The sequence below is a fragment of the Anticarsia gemmatalis genome, unplaced genomic scaffold (assembly GCF_050436995.1).
Source record: "Anticarsia gemmatalis isolate Benzon Research Colony breed Stoneville strain unplaced genomic scaffold, ilAntGemm2 primary ctg00000053.1, whole genome shotgun sequence".
In the NCBI taxonomy this organism is placed as follows: domain Eukaryota; kingdom Metazoa; phylum Arthropoda; class Insecta; order Lepidoptera; family Erebidae; genus Anticarsia; species Anticarsia gemmatalis.
Window position 1 is genome coordinate 225 of NW_027466808.1, and position 21,281 is coordinate 21,505.

General features: G+C 36.8%; 1 protein-coding gene across 1 annotated transcript; it reads left to right on the forward strand.

Moving 5' to 3' along the window:
• Window positions 1-894: 894 nt before the first annotated feature.
• Window positions 895-20,163, forward strand: LOC142987054 (coronin-7-like; the record flags this gene model as incomplete). Its single annotated transcript, XM_076135612.1, has 22 exons — window positions 895-1,081; window positions 3,312-3,515; window positions 3,987-4,208; window positions 4,648-4,775; window positions 5,317-5,457; window positions 8,118-8,687; window positions 9,535-9,643; window positions 10,102-10,221; window positions 10,531-10,651; window positions 11,344-11,442; window positions 11,717-11,814; window positions 12,116-12,229; window positions 12,603-12,723; window positions 13,125-13,246; window positions 13,617-13,876; window positions 14,969-15,090; window positions 16,120-16,258; window positions 16,710-16,841; window positions 17,214-17,288; window positions 17,866-18,001; window positions 18,349-18,461; window positions 18,909-20,163. Coding segments are annotated over 22 exons (3,426 nt in total), but the record flags the coding sequence as incomplete, so codon positions are not given.
• Window positions 20,164-21,281: the final 1,118 nt, after the last annotated feature.

Consider the following 21,281-nt stretch of genomic DNA (forward strand, 5'->3'; position numbering starts at 1 on the left):
GTGTAAAAAGCACTCTTTGCTTATCCAAGTTATAAACTATCTAAACACGAAACTTAAAAAAAATCCGTTTAGCACTTTTAGCGTGGAAGAGTAACAAACTAAATATATTTATTTTGATATAGATTTGAATATTAGTAGGATTATAATTCGACACTTGCATACAGCAACAGTTTTGACCCAACAGTGGTTATTTGTCTACAATATAATCATAATATTAAGTGTCCTAGTAATTATAGTATGTAGGTAAAACATATTTATTACTTAACAGGAAAAATGCACTTATAAAATAATTCCTTTTTATTATCCTTTGTCTCCTGTGTTTTCCTTATTGATTAAGGGCAAATCATTATGAGAGTATTTATATCTGTAATTAATACAACGAGAATTTATAATTGAGTGACTCCGTGGCGCGGTGGTTTAGGTTGCCACGCCGCTACGTCGTGAGGTCGTGGGTTCGATTCCCACACGGACAATTATTTGTTATCGTAAATGTCGATGGACCTGGTCGGCACAAACAGAACAAGAGAGTCGGTTTTGTTGTACGATTTTAATGTTGCCGAACCGAATATGCGTGAAGCAAGCCTCACGTTCGTCACTCAAGTAGGGTTCATTGAACAAAATCAAATCATTTATTCATATATGTCAAATGCTGACACTTATGATAGTCAATGATACAAAGAGTAAAGTTACCGCCAGTTCGGAAGATAGGGCCAATGAGAAGAGCTGGCAAGAAACTCCTGGCCACTCTTTTCAATCGCCAAATAGTTTTAACAATACTTCTACTAGGTATAAATCTTTGATGATGTAAGGAGCTGCTACCAACACTACCGAAGACACATAAGTCATAATATAAATAAATTGAATCAATATAAACTAACATTATTTTACTTGTAGGTGAAAATATGGCACATTCCGCCTGAAGGTCTGAAGGAGTCTCTCTCGACGCCGGAGTGCACGCTCTCGCAGAAACAACGGCGTGTTGAGAACGTCGGCTTCCACCCGGTGGCTGATGGACTGATACATGTGGCGTCAGGCCACGAGCTCGCCTTGTGGGACTTGACTAAGCAGAAGGAAGCTTTTGGTAAGTAGTGGAGCAAATTTTTTTCTCTCATTGTGTTTTACAGTGACGAGGCGCTCGTGGCTAGTTGCACTCACCGGTCGGTAAACGATCTGTGGGTTAAGCAACCTTGGCGCGGACATTCCATAGATGGGTGGCCGCATAGTGGTATTTGAACTGAGCGTCTCCGTGCTTCGGAGGGCACGTAAAAACGCGGTCCCGGTTGTTATCACTAAATAACAGTCGTTAAGCCATGTCAAAGGCCTCCGGGCGCTTGAACATCTTTGACACTAGGTTGACCACAGCTGACCATACGACAAATGAATGAAAGTGACACGCGATTGGATGTAATTATTTAAGTCTAAAAATGAATTACCAAAATGTATGCATGCGCGTAACTTTTCAACAACTAAACTAAATTGAATTTTTTTTTATAATGTTTTTAACTGTCAGGACGAGGTTTGTATCGATGGGATCAAAATTCCCATGGGAATGGAAACGACGGGATATTACTGTACTAGGTATATTCCGACGAAGTCGGGCCAGTCCGCTAGTTATTAAATGCATATTTATACAGATGGGAAAGCATTTCTTTTTATTTGTTTGTCTTCTTATACAAAGTCATACATACATGCATATACAATACTAGCTGACCCGCGCAACTTCGCTTGCGTCACATAAAAGAGAATTGGTCAGAATTTTCCATGTTTTTGTAACGCTTTTTACTGTTAGGTACTCTGCTCCTATTGGTCGTAGCATGATGATATAAAATATGCTTTTTTTTCACGAAAAATATTCTCAAAATTATTTATATCTCTTAGTATAACGAAGTCGCGCTAAGGCATATCCGCCATTAAAACAGTTGCCATGGCAACGGAATTTTGTTGATTCAATGTCATTATAATATTAATTTATCGCGATTTCGGTGAATTTTCTGAATTTTCCCGGAAAATGCGTCATTTTCCCGGGGTAAAAAGTAGCCTATGTCCTTTCTCGGGTATCAAAATATCTCCATACCAAATTTCATGCAAATTGGTTCAGTAGTTTAGACGTGATTGAGTAGCAGACAGACAGACAGACAGACAGACAGACAGACAGACAGACAGACAGACAGAGTTACTTTCGCATTTATAATATTAGTATGGATATATGTGCCATACACACATTTATGTATTTTCCGATATAATGACATTAATATGAAATACGAAATTTTGTAACAAAGCAGGACAATCTTTTCTCGGCCTTACGACGAGTCACTCCCGTCCCGAAGATTTCTCTATTCTTGGTTGATATTTCAACGCTTTTACAAACTATTGGCAACCTTAATTGATTTTGATGTCATTGTCACATCTACTTCACTTCATCACTTCTTTCTTTATATAAGTTTAAACGGTATTGAATAGATAAACTACCGCTAAATGCACTCAGAGATCGGACATAAGTGAAGTAAAGTTCCATGCAGCAAACTAAAAATCTATTAGCTTTATACTTTAACAAACTATTTCAGCTAATACTATAACATACGTATGGGTTAGTATTTCTGACGGAAAATAAATCAATGTTAAATTAAGGGGAAAAAATAACACAATCCACATATTTTGTAAATACAATATTTATGGTTAAACTTTTGCGACGCGACAATAGAGTAATGGGCTTGTGTTAGTCACGGGATTAGTCATCCCTAGCCACGGCCGTTCAGTGTAATTTAGCTGAAGCATTCTGAAATTAATGGCACCTTTTTATTACTAGCTCTATTGAGACTCATATGTTTATTGTAGGCATAAAATACATACGGTAGTTAACGAATATGTTTACTTTTGTTGTAAAGATTATTATTGTGGTTGATACTGCTTTGCTTTCGTCAATAAACTAAATGAATTTTGTGTAGGTTTGTTGAGATTTCTTCTACACAATTTATTAATAATGAACATTTTAGGACTAGATCTAGGTAATGTTTTTAACTTTGATATGCAGCATACCAGGACTTTGGGGGCTCAAGATTCTTTAATTATTATTTTACAAGCACATCATTATTCGATCCCTGTCAGTCCAAAGTTAAATTATGTAAAATTACTTACGAAGTAGAATTTGGATTTCAAAATGATTTTATTCGTGTCGTGTACGAACTCATGATTTCAAACTTAAGTCTTGATGAGCCCTCTAACCTTGATTTTCATTAATAATATCGCAAAAATAACATTAATTTAACAATAGCAAATAATAATTAAAAATAATTATTATCTCTATTCCACAGTAAACAGAGACCACTCAGAGGTAATCCAGTCGACGTCATGGAAGAAAGACGGCAAGTTGCTAGCTACGTCGTGCAAGGACAAGAAGGTGCGCATCATAGACCCTCGCGCGGCCACCGCGGTGGTCGACGTGGCCAATAGCCATCAGAACATCAAGGATAGCAGGATCGTCTGGCTCGGAGATCAGGACAGAATACTTACTACTGGTGAGTGAAATTTAAGTAATCCTTTAAAATAATATAAATAATCTGGGTAATAAAAAAATGTTTTTATCAAGGAGATTTTTCTTTTCAATGGTTGACACAGCAAACATAATATTATGTACAATGTACATATTCTTAATTCCTAGTTAAATTTCCCCAAAATTAATTTCATACATCTAGAACATCAGTTACAAAGTGGTCTGCCTCCGTGGCGCAGTGGTTAAGGTTAACACGCCGCAACTATTGCGTCGTGGGTTCACATTTCATCACATTCCCACACGGAAAAATGATTTGTGCCATCCACAATCACCACATCCGTGGTTGTATTTTGTGTCCGTAGTTTTTTCTCTGTAAAAGTCCCCGCAGCACTGGAACAATCGTGTCTAAACTCTTTACTAATTCGTGTTACTCACATAATAGGTAGTTTATAAAAGTATCTGCACATTCATTATATTATATTATTATTTTCTACAGGTTTCGACTCAGCCCGTCTCCGTCAAATAATGATCCGCGACATCCGCAACTTGTCTCAAACGCAGAAGACACTGGAACTGGACTGTTCCACCGGGATCCTGATGCCACTCTTCGACCCTGACACCAACATGCTGTTCCTAGCCGGCAAGGGAGATACCACCATATTGTACATGGAGCTGACTGATAGAGAACCTTATCTTATTGAGGGATTGAGACATTCTGGTGAGTTGCCAATAAGAATTTTTTTTAGACTTAGGACTCATATAAATCCGTCTTTAGTCTAGTTGTTGTGTATTGATTTTATATTGAATGCACATTTTTGGTAAAGCATTTGAATTATTTTAAGGTAGACTAGTAGCTATTGTTGTGTGTACGTAATTATCCTGAAAAAAAATATTTACCATGATGCCATGATGGCCAGACAAAGCAAAGCAATTTTTTATGATCTTCGTGTCATAAGGAATCATGTATGAAGTATCTATGTAATAGAAATATGGCAATAAATGCTATTTATCACATTTCGTAGCTTGTAGACAAGCAAAAAACTAAGTCTGAAAATCGCACTTTAAATATCGAAAAACTGCGTTAATTGTAGTTGTAGACCGTACTCTGATCTGCCGTTACTTTTAAAATTTTACTAAAATAGTTTCGTATGTAATAGGTGAACAAACCAAGGGCGCGTGTCTAGTGCCGAAGCGTGCTCTCCGCGTGATGGAGGGCGAAGTGAACCGAGTACTGCAACTGTGCGGATCATCAGTCGTGCCTATCATGTACCAAGTGCCCAGGAAGGTAAGAACGTTTGAATTACTAGATTTACTTGATAATAATAATCATTTGTAGCAGATGACTATCTTCAATGTCTAGAGAAGATAAGGTGCTTTAAATAAAATCGGGTTTGAAGTTGGATAAGAAAGAGAAATGTTTTTAAAAGTTTTGCGATCAAGGTAATGCTTTCGTTTAGATGGCAAAGACAAAAACTATGTTGAAATCGGCTTCCAGTCTTACTGGATGCAACTAATGTCAGTGTTTTATATGGAGCGACTGCCTATCAGACCTCTAAAACCTAGACTTTGAAGTTTGACGAAAATGACAGTCGGGCCCCATAATTTAACGTGCTTTTCGTAACACGGTGAACCTCGATACGTATAATATAGTCACTCTTTCAGAAAAGAATGACGGCTTCTTACTTGTAATTGTTTTTTTTTTTGGTATTTTTTAGCGTATACTGACCCACTGCTGGGCAAAAGCCTACCTCGTTTCTTTCCAACTATCACTGTCATCTGATATTGCCGACATAAATAAAAATTAAAATAAATATGTTGTTGTACAGAGTTACCGCGAGTATCACGCGGACTTGTACCCGGACACGAGCGGTAGCGTGACGTACCTGAGCGCGCCCATGTGGCTCGACAACCAGGACCACCCAGTACCTAATATCTCGCTACACCCCGACGCTAACAATGGCACACAGGTACAGTACATAATATATTGTATTATATATTATAGTGTATTGTTTATGTACATGTTTAAACCTGCTCCCACACAGCAGTTATATAACGTTACTAGCTGACCCGTGCTACTTCGCTTGCGTCACATAAGAGAGAATGGGTCAAAATTTTCCCCGTTTTTGTAACATTTTTTACTGCTGCTCTGCTCCTATTAGTCGTAGCGTGATAGTATATAGCCTATAGCCTTCCTCGATAAATGGGCTATCTAACACTGTAAGAATTTTCAGTAGTCTGAGATTAGCGCGTTCAAACAAACAAACAAACAAACTCTTCAGCTTTATAATATTAGTATAGATACAACATTGAGTAAGACGATTACAAAATAATTTTAATAAAATTTTAAATCAAATTTGTTTAAAAAAATGTTATACGTCAGTTTCTAACGTTATACAACTGTTGTGTGGGAGCACCTTTATGATCGTTGTGATGTTGTCATATGGTTTCGAAGTGTTCATCGTCAATTTATATTTCTAAGCTTCTTGTACGGAATATTTTAAATCCGAATTTTAAGTTCTCTTGCAGATGAGTAAGCCCCGATTTCTGAGGTACATTTAACGGTAGTTTATCTATTTAATAGCGTAAAAAGTCATAAAAAAAGAATGCTTTTGAATAGATAAACTACCGCTAAATGTACTCAGAAACTGGGGTAAGCAAAGTAGTCAATAAATAGATATTTTATACATATAAATTCACTGAATAATTTTAAATTGGCAGATGCACAGTTCGAAAAAACAAGGTTATTTTATTTCATTTAGTAACTGTTACTTTAATTAAAACTACGATATTTTGCTGGTTACGTCTTGTATGGTATGTAAGAATAAGAATGGGTTTTACTGCGGGGTTGTTTCATTGACCCATAATTATTATTTGTGTGGCGTTTTGATATAGTTAAAGCAATGTTTGGTTCAATTAGTCATTGCATGATTTCATGTATTCAACCCTTTTCCATGGGCTATAGATATTTATATGTTAAAAATATGAATATAGGCTAAAATTATAATGCTATAGTATCATATAAACTTAAGTGTCATAAAAGTTATGGTAATATGTGCATGTTTTTATTTTATTGTTATTTTTCATTTTGTTTAAGTATGAAAAAGGAAAGATTGCAATATTAGTACAAAGTAGGGGTATTTTTTTAAATAATTAATTGCCGTTATATATTTTGTTATTCCATCTTTCTTTTTTTCTTTTCATAATGTTGTTCTTATTACGAAACTTGGTAATATGTTCAAATTATTCAATTGCAATTGCTATAAATATGTTGTGGGGTAAAATTAGTTCCCAATTTATTCCTTGAGAAAACGGACTATATACTCTTAATTCGCTAAAGGTAAATACTAACCCACAATACTATAATGCAACGGGTCTTAAACGCGATAAAAAAATTAAAGGTAATATACCTTATTTGTTTACCCGACGTTTCGATCGAATTGCATCGACCGTGGGCTGACTCTTAAGACCCGCATTATGATATTAGGTCGGGAAAAAGTCTTTTCGCATTATACTATGTATGAACTTGTAATAAAATCTCTTTGACTTCAAGAATCACAAATGAGTACACGGTTCATTAGGTTTCTTTCAGTGAGCTCGTGAGGTACACAAATATCGAGCTTTTTTGTGTAGAGAAAAGATTTTATTACAAGTTCATACATACTATAATGAACTTTTTCCCCGACCTAATATTATGTGTACAAGTTGCAAGATGAAATCTTTTTATATTAACCCAGTTTCGTAATAACATAAAATTAAATTATTTTTTTGCGTTTTTATTAGAAATATTATTTATAATTATTATAATTTGCGTCATTACATTGGTTATATTAACCCATGGTTTTAAGTGATTGTGTATGAGAAAGAGTGGTTTGTTATAGTGTAGTTATTATTAGTAATATTATAGAGAGCTTTTTATTCAGTGTTCTGGTGTTATTGAGTTGTGTGGTGCTTTCTAACAATTGGTGTTTTGTAGAAGTAAGTATTGCGTTTGTATTTTTTTTGCTATAGAATTATATTATTATTGTTTAGTACTGGCTTAGACTGTGTGGTTTTTTGTTGAGTATAGTAGGCCTATGTTTGATTCTGAGTTATTAAATTAGATAAAATTTCATGAACGTCGGTTCAGCAGATAGACAGACAAACGGCGTAATATTATTGGTTTTAACCGACTTAAAAAAGGAGGTTCTCGATTCGACTGTATTTTTTACACGGACAGTCTTTGTAATCAATGTATGGATATGATGACAAAGTTTTATTTATTTATTTAAATACATATTCAAGCTTATATAAGTATAATGAAATGTATGTTTCATAGAATAACTGGGTGCGAATATTTTAATTTATATTGCATGGGTTTCATTGTTCATTATTATGGGGCCAATTGATTTACAGTGATATTTATCGTTTGGGCCACTTTGGGACCATGTCAACACATTATATACTTCATGGTACCATTATCGAATGAAATATATCGTAGTTTAGATACATTGATTTAGCTGATATTAAAATTGTGTCCACCGAATTTGGGCTTAGTATTTGCTATGGGGCGATTGTGCATGAGGTTATACAATTTCATAGCAATAAGAAAGTAAAACATCAAAATACCTTTGAATAAATCTCTTTTTAGATCCACCGAGGTAATTTAGAAGAGGTTGTGAAAGCAATACTTGCTATGCCCGCACCGAAAAAGTCTGATGGTAAAAAGACCACACCGGTACAACCAGAAGAACCCAAAATAACCACAGCAGTGAAACCTCAGGCAGTAGAACCGAAAGACGAAGACCGTATCGATTTCGTCAACGTAAAAGACCTGATCAAAGGCATGGAAAGACAGAAGAACAACAAAGTAGACTATCAGAAAGAGACTAACGGTTTTCACAAGAAAATCACCGATAATGGACACGAAAAGACTGATTCTGAGCCGGAGAAGAACGAGCCTGATGTTGTTCCGCAGAAGACCGTTGAAAAGACCGCCGAGAAGACTGAAAAGACTGAAAAGACCATTGAGAAAACTGATAGTACGGAGTCTACTGAGTCGTCTTTGTCGAGAAGTAATAGTTTGATAAATGGTGTGCCGGTTCAAGTGCCGAAGCCAATGCCTAGGTCTTCTATTTCCGAGCCTGGATCAATGGAAGAACATTCCGAGGTTCCTAAGCCGAAACCCAGGACGACTGCCACACCGGGCTCCGGTTATAAGGTACTATAAGTGGATGATTTGATGTGTAGATTTTTGATAGTATTGCTTATTCGTGAGAAGCCGTCAAGATTTATTTGTAGTGATGATCAAAGATACTGCATGAATTGATAATGCTCAGTTGACAAATAGTGTACATCTTAAGAAGTATGTTTATCAGTTATTTGGTTATCATAGTACAAGCTCTGCTTAGTTTGGAATCAAATGATTGTGAGTTGTCCAATGATATTTATTTATTTATCATTTTGTTAGCCACTATACAGTTCATTGCTGCTTTGAAATATAAATCACTATTCCCAAGAAATTGTTATTTGTTATTCGGTAATAGTAATAGGTATTCTTGACTGCTTCTTACTAAAGAATTAGATGTAATGTTTATGTATTTAATTATTATTTACGCTTATTTTTTATATTTTGTGTATTTTAGTTGTGATTGTTTTCTAGTTAATTATTTGTTTAAATAGCCTAATTTTGTTTTCCTTGTTTTTGCTGTGTCCCATATAGTATTATTTATTTAGTTTTAACTAATCATGTAATTATTAGACTGTATAGGATATAGATGCCCAGTATATGTTTTTTTTTGTATATTTTATTTGGTTTTGGTGTGTATCAATAAATTAGTCGTTAGTGTAGATTGTAAGAATTAATTTCGTAATTAGGAAACCCCGTTATATAGTATAGTTAAATAAATGTTTGTTTATTAATTAAAATAATACTCCTGAAGTTCGTGTAACGGCTTAAGCAAATTACTTCAAATTTCGAACTGTAATGTGCACTATGTGACAAAGCGTTTCTGTTGAATCAATATTTGTTATATTATTAATTTATTTATCTCGTATCTCGTTATTAGCCTCGCCTGGGACCGAAGCCGTTCTCAGCGGCTACCGGCAATGATGAGTTCTCCTTCGACAAAGTGTTCTCCGTGCCTACCGTGCCCGGTATACCAAAGTCTGATTCAGGTTAGTTAAATATGTTAGTTTTACAAGATAACTTTACATTTCCAGTTAAAAGCATTCACTTTGGTGGAATATTTAGCCACTTCATAGCTAGAATTTAATTTTATATTTACAATAGTTATTACTTTTAAAAATAATAATCCTACTATAATGGATATTAAGTATTTTTAATGTTTAAAATAAAGTTATTTTTGTAGTACATGTCAAGTAACTTGGTGTCTTAAATCTCTTGTTTTTATTTCTTTGATTCATTGTTCTGACTTGCGGCTATGTTCAGACACACATAATTATTTGGCGCGTGCTATTATTTTTATAACGACGCATTACTTTCAGATAGATAGGCAAAAGATGCATCTGCATGATAAGATTTCGCACATGCATTCAGCACACGAGATTTCTCTCATACTATGAGAAGACCTGTGAGTAATAAATTGAATATTATAAGTAATGTTGTGTTTTAGCGACATCGCCTGTGTCAGGTCAAGCGGGCACGCCCGTCACTTCGACGCCGACGGCCAAAGACGAAGAAAAGGACAAGTCGCTCTCCCCAACTAGTGATGTGGAAATTGCTCCTAATAAAGGTAATTAGACTAACAAACTGTAAATCGGTTTATGGATCGCGCAAATTTGGTATTTTTATCGAATTTTTTAAAAATATTATCAATATATAGAACTTATGTTTAAAAAATATTATATCTCAAAGTAACAACACAAAATTTTTAAATTAACACATAATAAAATAAAATGTAGGTGCTTTAAAAAATTGCCTGCAATTTTGTGTAAAAAAGAGTAATTCAGAAAGAATTTCAAGCTTGCAACTACATAGAGTTACTACTTACTAAATACACAATTGACATTGAATTAGACTAATTAAAATGTATTTTTAACAGAAGAGTATACGAACGGCAAGTCAGACACGAGCGTGGAAGAAGAGATGAATTCTTCAGATTCTGGCTACAGACCGAAAACACCCAGCACTGCTGAACGCAGGAAGATGTTTGAAAATACCGAGTAAGTGCGGAACAGATCTTTAGCATCGATAAAAAGGAAACATACAGTCGAATTGAGAACCTCCTCCTTTTTTTAAGTCGGCTAATTATAATATTATATTAAACAGCCAATCTCACTACTCCTGAATAGGCATCGGTTAGCTTATGAGTTGAAATATTGACTATTATTCTTGCTTTTGATCAACTTTATCAGCTGGTTATCCGATACTTATACAGAGGCAGGGAAACTGGGCTTGATAATTTAGAACGTCAGTTGCCCCTGGACTTATGCATCGAACGGTTGTCTGTTTGATGCGGTTACTCTGCTTTGTATATACACGAAATATTAGGTTGGGAAGTCTTTTCGCATTATAGTATGTATGAACTTGTAATAAAATCTCTTTGGCTTCAAGAATCACAAATGAGCACACGGTCCATTAGGTTTTTTTCAGTGAGCTCGTGAGGTACCTAAAATAAATGCGAAGTTGTTCGCTCACGAATCAGCATTGATCGCGCACAGACGAATTCCGATGAATGAACGCGCGTCTATTTAAATTCCCGAAGTAATGTGTGCGTTATGCTGTGGAGATAAGGATGAAATTTTTATGAACAGATTGGATTTACGTTTCAATGCGCTTCGAATCAGCGCTAGTATGAATTGACTGTAAGTTGTTTGACTAAAGCGATATTTTCAATAATTGTTTTCTGTTTTAGCGGTGGACAGTCAATCGCGGATCGACGTCGCGCCTACGAGTCGCGTTCAGTGAGCGTGGCCGTGGAGTCCGACACACCACCCTCGCCCGCACCACTCAGGTACATACACTCACCTACATACAAATATACTTTTATTAAACAAATTTTGGCTACCCAAGTAAATAGTTGTAAAACTTAAACAAATATATGCCACTTTAAGCCCGTACAGCAATTTGTAAAAAAGCCCTGTGTTGTAATTCTCTTGGTTATTAAATAGTAGTTTTTGAAATGTTCATCGACATCTTAAATTATTATGATTATTTTTTGCATATTGCGGAAGAACTTCAGAAACGAAATGTTTAAACGTTTTTAGTAAAATATATCAATGTTTCAGGCGGCGAGATTCACTGAAGTCCCGCAAGAGTCCCGACCGTGAGGACAAACGTGCGTCTGTACCGAATGTCACTACGAAGAGGACATCCACTGTCTTTGGTAAGAGCTCAACAATATCAAAAATATTAATGCATTTTTAAAAATATGTATAGTAGGTGCCATACACCTTGTTATGTCTGGATGTAGCAACAAACTGCTGTTCAGAAAACAAGTACATTATACACATTCAAGGAGAGCAGGCGACAGTTGAAATTCTATAATGGCTATATTTTACACAATAGTATTGAATTTGTCTATAAATAAGGTCTCTTTATAACGCGGGAGGCATTGTCTTGTGATCAATATTGACAAGTGAAGCCCTTCAATCGCTATAACTATAGATAACCATTTTGTTGTACAGGCAAAGTATCGAAGTTCCGTCACCTGAAGGGCACGCCCGGACACAAGTCGACTCAAGTGGAAAACATCAAGAATATCAGCCGACAGATCTCTGGAGAATGCAATGGATTTTATTGTGAGTTAACTACTTTCATATTATTGTCTATATTTATATTATAACTTAAGAAAACATCTACTGTATTGAAAAACTTGGATTTTCTAAGTAGGGTCGTATTTTGCCAAATTATCTCTTTGATGACACCCAATAACTGTTATTTATTATGCATATATACATAAATATTTCGAGGATACTAGAAAATTACTTTTGATGGTTATGGTTAATGTATAAAAATGTAAAGTACGAAATATTTAATCTTTCACGTAGCATTTTTTTTTTATGTACAGTAGAATACGGGAATTAACTTGAAGATGCATTTTACCTTTGAATTTTTGCCTTGGTATAGAATAGCGTTATAACTTTAAGTTAAAAATGTGTTTTATATTCGCAGCGAACGGGTTCCGCTGCGCCGTGCCACTGAGCGGCGGCGGGGGTCGCGTGGGCATCGTGGAGCTACCTAAAGGCGCTACTTCAGTGTCTGTCGCTCCACACACACATCCCGCTAGTACTAGGTAATATATCTTTATTATATCTTCATGCGAAAAGAAACTTCGTTATGAATGAAATGTAATCGATTTTCGATATACCGCAAAGGCTGTTTTGCCTTTATAGACGTATAAAGGTACAAACCAGTGCACGAATAATAAGTTATAGAAAAAAATGAAACCAAACTGGTGAAATTTTGGCTCACTGTCTTGCTACTTCGTATGGTATGAAATCTTTGATCAAAATTGAAAAACTAACTATGTGAGTTTTATGGTCTCTGTTGTTATCAAATTTAGCTGACATTCCGAACTTTACTTGAAAAATGTTTAGATTTTTACGTGAGTGCCTCCACCACGGTGTTTGGCTGCAAAAATCAACAGAATATTCGTCATTGAATGAAGTAATAATGTTATATTGTTGATTGTAGGGTGGCAGCGCTCCTGCACCCGGCGCCGCTGCAGGACTGGGCGTGGGACCCGTTCCGTCCCGAGCGCATCCTGGTGGCCTGCGACGACGGGCTGGTGCGCGAGTGGATCATACCTGAAGGAGGTACGATATGTTTTTTTCTACTCATCTCACTCTTAAAACTATCTATTAATGTTATTACTCGTCTAACAAAAACAGCTCTATGCCTTTTTACAGCTTTTAATGCATAGTAAGAGCCTAGTTAAATATTACGAGCAGTAAACTGAACGCGTTTTGCCTCATTATAATTAAATTAACTCTAGTATTCTTTTTATTTTGTACATAAGGGTGCTAACGTATAAAAGTGATATGCAAAACCATCTGACTCTGCTTTCCGCGCCGGCCAAGGATCCATGTAATAAATGCACATGCCCCTATGTGGAGCCCAAGATTGATTATCTCAAGTGTTATCTATATAAACGAAATAAATTATTCACACTGAATCGTTTCACAGGTCTCCAAGAATCAACAAACGAGCCGCTCCGTACATTCTCGGCGCACCCCGACAAGATCTACCTCATACGCTTCCACCCCACGGCCTCGGACGTGCTGACCACGGCGGCCCACGACCTCAGCGTCAAGATCTGGGACCTCAGCCCCGAGACGCCGGTCGCCGCCATCACACTCACCGGACACACCGATCAGATATTCGCGATTGACTGGTCTCCCTGTGGAGAGTACTTGGCTACTGTGTGCAAGGATGGCAATATTAGGGTGAGTTTGTTAACCAATTTTGTAAAGTTACCAATTTTGTAAAGTTACCAATTTTGTAAAGTTACCAATTTTGTAAAGTTACCAATTTTGTAAAGTTACCAATTTTGTAAAGTTACCAATTTTGTAAAGTTACCAATTTTGTAAAGTTACCAATTTTGTAAAGTTACCAATTTTGTAAAGTTACCAATTTTGTAAAGGTTACCAATTTTGTAAAGTTACCAATTTTGTAAAGTTACCAATTTTGTAAAGTTACCAATTTTGTAAAGTTACCAATTTTGTAAAGTTACCAATTTTGTAAAGTTACCAATTTTGTAAAGTTACCAATTTTGTAAAGTTACCAATTTTGTAAAGTTACCAATTTTGTAAAGTTACCAATTTTGTAAAGTTACCAATTTTGTAAAGTTACCAATTTTGTAAAGTTACCAATTTTGTAAAGGTTACCAATTTTGTAAAGTTACCAATTTTGTAAAGTTACCAATTTTGTAAAGTTACCAATTTTGTAAAGTTACCAATTTGTAAAGTTACCAATTTTGTAAAGTTACCAATTTTAGCGTAGCGTCAGGAAAGACGGTGTTGTATGATACGGGAATTTATGGAAGTGAAAGCATTTTCTTTTTATTGATTCAACACTGAATCGGTTTTCAATAAATATTGTTGGTACCACGGTACCGTACTATATCGTGATAAACAAATATTTAGTATTGAACTATAACGTGATAGAAGTAAGACAAGTTTTATGAAATAAGCTGTGTATTTAGTCTTATTTTTCTTATTTATTAAATGACTGACGAACTTAGCTTTTCCGTTTTGTCTAAGGTCGGGGAAAAAGTCTTTTCGCATTGTAGTATGTATGAACTTGTAATAAAATATTTTCTCTACACAAAAAAGCTCGATATTTGGGTACCTCACGAGCTCACTCAAAGAAACCTAATGAATCGTGTACTCATTTGGGATTCTTGAAACCAAAGAGATTTTATTACAAGTTCATACATACTATAATGCCAAAAGACTTTTTCCCCGACCTAATATTTTCTAGAAAGATCCTACTAAGAAAGTTTTCTAATCGCTTATGTGTATTTTTCTGATACTCAGGTTTACAAACCACGTTCAAGCACGGAGCCGATCGCCCAGGGCCCGGGGCCGGCGGGCAGCCGCGGCGCTCGCGTCGTGTGGGCGTTAAACGGAACTCATCTTGTTGTCACTGGCTTTGACAAGTTAGTACTAGTTTTACATACACTTTTCTTTAGTTGATTGTACTAAGAGATACCTCATGTTTTGATCTGAAGCTGACCTATTAATCGATGACAAGATCTTATGTAAGGCAGACACTGTTTAATCAACTTCATTCATCAATATTTCAATGTAGCATTGCACACTACAATCCATACTAATATTATAAATGCGAAAGTAACTCTGTCTGTCTGTCTGTCTGTCTGTCTGTCTGTCTGTCTGTCTGTCTGTCTGTCTGTCTGCTACTCAATCACGTCTGAACTACTGAACCAATTTGCATGAAATTTGGTATGGAGATATTTTGATACCCGAGAAAGGACATAGGCTACTTTTCACCCCGGGAAAATGACACATTTCCCGGGAAAATTCAGAAAATTCAACGAAGTCGCGAAAAATCAATATTATAATGACATTGAATTAACAAAATTCCGTTGTCATGGCAACTGTTTTAATGACGGATATGCCTTAGCGCGACTTCGATATATTAAGAGATATAAATAATTTTAAGAATATTTTTCGTGAAAATAAAGCATATTTTATTATCATCACGCTACGACCAATAGGAGCAGAGTAACAGTAAAAAAAGTGTTACAAAAACGTGGAAAATTCTGACCCATTCTCTCTTATGTGACGCAAGCGAAGTTGCGCGGGTCAGCTAGTAAATTTATACAATCATAGCAACATGCCTATTATAGCCGAAGGTGTAGGCAACTATAGTCCCAGACAGGGCCAGCCTGCTGCCATATTTTATTACAATGGTTTACGTCGCCACGCCGCTATCCATATATATCCGTCGGGAGGTCGTGAGTTCGATTCCCACACGGGACAATTATTTTTGCGATCCAAAAATAATAGTTTTGTGTATGTTTGTAAAAAGTCCCCGCGACTCAAGGGCAATTTTTAATACGCGAGTGGTCTTTTTATAAATTTCGGACTACCCTACAAAATATTCTTCTTTTAGTTCAGCAGTCATGTACTGTAAGTGTATATAACAACAAACGCGTATTACTCAGAGTGTCGGAGCGGCAGATCCTGCTGTACAAGGCCTCGGAGCTGTCGGCGCCGCTGTGCTCGGCGGGGCTGGACGTGTCGCCCGCCATCCTGCAGACGCACATCGACCACGACTCCGGCACGCTCTTCCTCACCGGCCGGGTCAGTACATAGTCATAGCTCTGCTACCTGATTCGGGCCCTCCGTGTGTCATATTAGCTTTGATTTGATAATTTTCTTCGCATTTTTTTTGTTTTTTTCTTTGCACCTAAAAAGTAGCCGTATTGGTTTAGCCGTTCTTGAGTTTTACCATTAGCAACACATTTTAATTTATTTGTATATAGGTTTAAGATTAGGATTTTGAGCGCTGTCAATAGCTACCGAGAGCCCCGCAAAGTTTCTATCTTCGACAGTTTAGTTTGATACTATAGTCAGTATACATAACGATCCATGCCCGGCTCCCAGCCGTCTGTCGCCGGAGCAGTCATGCGCACGAGCGAGTCTGTGGCAGCTTAAACACGTTACTTTAGTATGCAATACTCGATGACAGAATCGCCGGCAAACATAAGTAAATATCAATTATAATCAGTGGTTAATATGGTTGTTTGTGCAGGGTGATTCGACGATCTACTGCTACGAGGTGACGAGCGAGGCGCCGCACCTGTGTCCGCTGTCGCACCACCGCGCGCCCACGCTGCACCAGGGCATCTCCTTCATACACAAGAACCTCGTGGCTGTGGAGAAGGTAGGCTCTACCACACTGTAGCGACTCCACGATATTCTGCTACGAGCTGCTACGAGCGGTCACGAGCAGTTACGAGCTGCTACCAGCGGTTACGAGCGGTTACGAGCGGTTACGAGCGGTTACGAGCGGTTACGAGCTGTAACGTGTTGATGCGAGCTGTTACGTACTGCTACGAGTTGCTATGATTTGCTACGAGCGGTTATGTGCTGTTACGACCTGCTACGAGCAGCTACGTAATTTACGCTAGACCGGAATGATGTTGTATTTGTTTAATTACGACCATCTACCTTTTTTATGTTTAACGTTGGATGATTTTCGTTATACAGGCTATGATCTCGATCTTTTATGAATTACTGTTTTTATTTGTTACAGGTGGAATTCGCGAGAGCACTACGACTCACCAATGGCACCATTGAACCGCTGTCCTTCACCGTGCCCAGAATAAAGGTCAGTATCAGCAGATACAACACATAAAAATAAATTTTTCTTCTTCTTCTCCTTATCCGACGTTTATTTTCAAACATAATATGCTGAGAGGGGAAATAATGGCTCATATTTTTCTCTCTGACGTCAATCCTCCTTAGGAATCCTATGTACAACTGGAAAGTGGAAAGGAAACTAAGTCAGTGGTAGGGATGTGGGATAATGGTATAGGGATCTGGGATATAGGCGGGGGTGAAACTCTGGGACATTGTAGATGTTAGGAAGGTGTTGGTAATGGCTTCAGTGGCTCGGGTAATTCGGGATCGTACATCTGAATGTCTCTATTTCATGAACGGACAGATCAATAGCTAGGCTAGAAGTATCCCAAAGTGATTGAAAATTTAGTGTAAGTATACCTTATTTGTTTGCTCGACGTTTTGATCGAGTCAGCACGTGACCACGGTCAATGTTATTCGATCGAAATGTCGATTTAAGACCCGTTACATTATAATATGTGGGTACAAGTATAAAATCGTTAATCCCAAACTGAGCGAAACATGTAATAACTAACGGGATTCAAACTAAACGGTGCGTGTTCCAGAGCGAGTTGTTCCAAGACGACCTGTTCCCGCCCACGCTGGTGACGTGGGAGCCGTGGCTCAGCGGCAAGGACTGGCTCGCGGGCGCCAGCGTCACGCCCAAGATCGTCAGTCTGCAGCCACCCGGCATGGAGCCGCGTGAGTACTCTTCTATATCATGTCCTAATATTATATTGAAGGTCGGAAAATGTCAGTCTGTTTTAATAAGAATGTTTCTACTGTACAACAACTACTGTGTAACAAGTAGTGTTAAAGAAATTAAATTGAAATTAGTCAGGCGAAATTTTAAGAGAATATTAGGTTCGTATTTTTTTTTCAAATAATTGATTTTTGTTTAGGAAGAGGGGGCAAACTAAACTGTACTGTACTAGTAATGTGATTTTTGCTAAATTGACAGACTGTCAAAAAATATTCATGTTAATTACGATAATATTATTTAGGTTGAATTATCAATAGTTTTTTATGATTTAACGTGTGTATCCCAGTATCGGCGCACACGGCCGCGTCGCCGGTGTCCCGCGCGCCGGCGCCGCAGAAGCCCAAGCCCGACCTCATCAAGTCGCACGTGCCGCACGACAACAAGGACAAGCAGGACCAGGTCTGTACTATGTTCAACAATTATACAAGTCCCTATTTTAAAGGTATTTTTGGTGTTCTTAAGGATCATAAGCATTCTAACTCTTTTAGGATTATGCAAGGTGATATTATTAGATTACATTAGAGAACATGTACGTATACATGTTTCGAAACATTTGGTTTATTTTATAGTATTGTTGATTCGTGAGTCAGTCATTTAATGAACATTTAACTAAAGTCAATAATAAGTGTTGTGTGTAAAAAAATGCTATTGTAAACATACTCATGTTTTAAAATATCTATATTTGGTTCATCATGTACGTATTTAGTAGTGTAGAAGTAAGTTTATCGGAGGTTTAGTTACCATAGTGGAGCTTAGTACTGAATAAGAGGACCGTGCGTGAGGTGCCAAAAGATTTTCATGTATTTATCTTCCTTCGAAAAAGTCTTAAAAGAAAACTTTCCACAGATAATGAAGTCCATGAGCGCCAAAATGGAAGTGAACATGAAGCTGGAGCAAGACAGCATGGAGGGCGTGGACGAGACCGAGTGGGAACAGTGAGATAACCCGACTATACCAAGTGCAATTTACTGCCCTAGCGAGTAGTTCTACTTAGAGGCTCCCGTACATGGTCGGGTTGTACCGACATATACCGTATTACTTAGTGACGATGTAGATACAAGATATTTTAAAGATTTGAAAGACTTTTTCAAGTAAGTTTTGTCCTTATGTTATACTTCTTTTTACTAGATACTAGCTGACCTGGCAGACGTTGTTCTGCCATATAAAAAAAAAGTGTCACTCAGGGGTATGAAAACTAGATGTTGGCCGATTCTCAGACCTAATCAATATGCTCACAAAATTTCATCAAAATCGGTCAAGGCGTTTCGGAGGAGTATGGTAACGAAAACTGTGACGCGAGAATTTTATATATTAAATTGACCGAGATGTAATGGCCGTAGTAAAGGCGAAATAATGCTCGCTACATATTCATCAGCCAACGTTAATTGTACCGATTGTAGCATAAAAGTAAGTAGATTATATTTAGCAATCAAAGTATTTAAACACTAAAAGGTTATAATTACATTAAAGATAACAATGCAACGATTGATTAAAATATTGTCTTCGAATTGTAATAGAAAATATATCGTTTTATATGAGCCTCAATATACGGTTTTTGACTAAAAACTAGCTCAATAAAAACAACATGCTCAATAATTAAAGGAATCAGCGCAACAATATCTATAAACTCTGACATTACGAGTTAACTCATAATTTAATGCATCAAATTGTTCTTGTTGAAATGTTAAGTTTTCAACAAACAATAGGCCACTTTAAGGCCTAACTCTGCTCTTGATATAACAAGAGACGCAGCATTGAGAATTGTACACAATTTATTTTGAAAACAATTTCTTTTTAAAGTAAAGTAGTAGTATCTTTATCTATATCGTCACTAACACCCACAGTACCATCCCTCGCAAATAAAAATATAATACTTTTTATACCTAACAGTAAACTTGGGATTTGTAACGTATTTTATAGAAATTTTTCACCCCTCGATCCCATTTACATTTTAATCTTAGTCAGATAGTCATGGTAATGTAGTATATTAGTTAAAAGAACGTCGGCACGTAAGTCCAATAATGTTTACTGATTAGTTTAAGTCATTGCAAATTGGAGGACTTGGAAATATTGGTAGACACAGTATAATATAGAAGAGGCCGCCCGCGACTTCGTAAGGTATATCCCATCGGTACCACCGAAGTAAATATTATTACTATCTTGGTCTATGTCAAAAGTACCAAAATTAAGTATTTTATCTCCAGAAATGATTCCTACGGAAAGTGGGTTATCTAAATTCACGAATCCGGTTTTGTAGAATTCTGGGTCAGAGATGTGAGGTTCGAAACTAAAGTACAGCTTGTTTTTGGACCTGTGGATGCCCATTTTGGTGATGACGATCTTTGTTCGGAAAGGTGCTTCGAGATCGAAGAGCTGGGACATGTTGTAACATGTCGTGTTGAGCAAGATGCAGGTTGGACAGTCTGGGTACTGCGCGGTGACGGACAGAGGCGCCGCGATACCCAGAAGCAGTATTGGTAGAATCATGGCTGAATCTGTAAAAATAGAACATTCTTGTAGTAAAAAAAGTGATTTCTTCTCTAATTGTTTATCCTATATTTTTCTAAATGTCCTTGACAATAAGATGTAACGATCCTTTCACATTTTAAAATACAGCCGATATTTTAATTTTGAACTCTATTTTAGGAAAGAAAGCTTTTACACCATAGTTTGTCAGATGCGTTTAGTTCAAATGATCAACAGAGAAACTATTTAAATGCTTATAAGTATATTTATCAGTTGTCTGTTTACCATAGTACAAGTTCTACCTGATTCAGTATCAGATGGCCGTGTGTGAATTGACCAAATGTTTAGTTTTTTTTTAAACTCCGTACTACTTCACTATAAAAAGGTCCTGTCCGCGGCTAGGTAACGGTGACAAACGTAACGAATATCCCCCGAGTGTCCTCCGACGAATGTAATTTAAAGTTTGAGCAGTTCATTATAATTAGTGTCATATGCCAACATCAAGTGTAACTCGTTTATTCCCCCGTGTTATGTATTACACTCCTGACGAATCATGTTAAAAAGTTATTCGATTTCAAAAACGTATTACAAAGTACAGATAGACATGTTTTGTCTCTAGGGTTAAGTAAATGATTGTTTGTTTTGTATTCGCTGTTTGTTTAATCTATCTCTCTTTGACAGGACAACCTATGCAGATGATGAACTATGTCCGAAAGAAATAGTGTAAAAATTCTCTTAAACTTTGTTACCAGT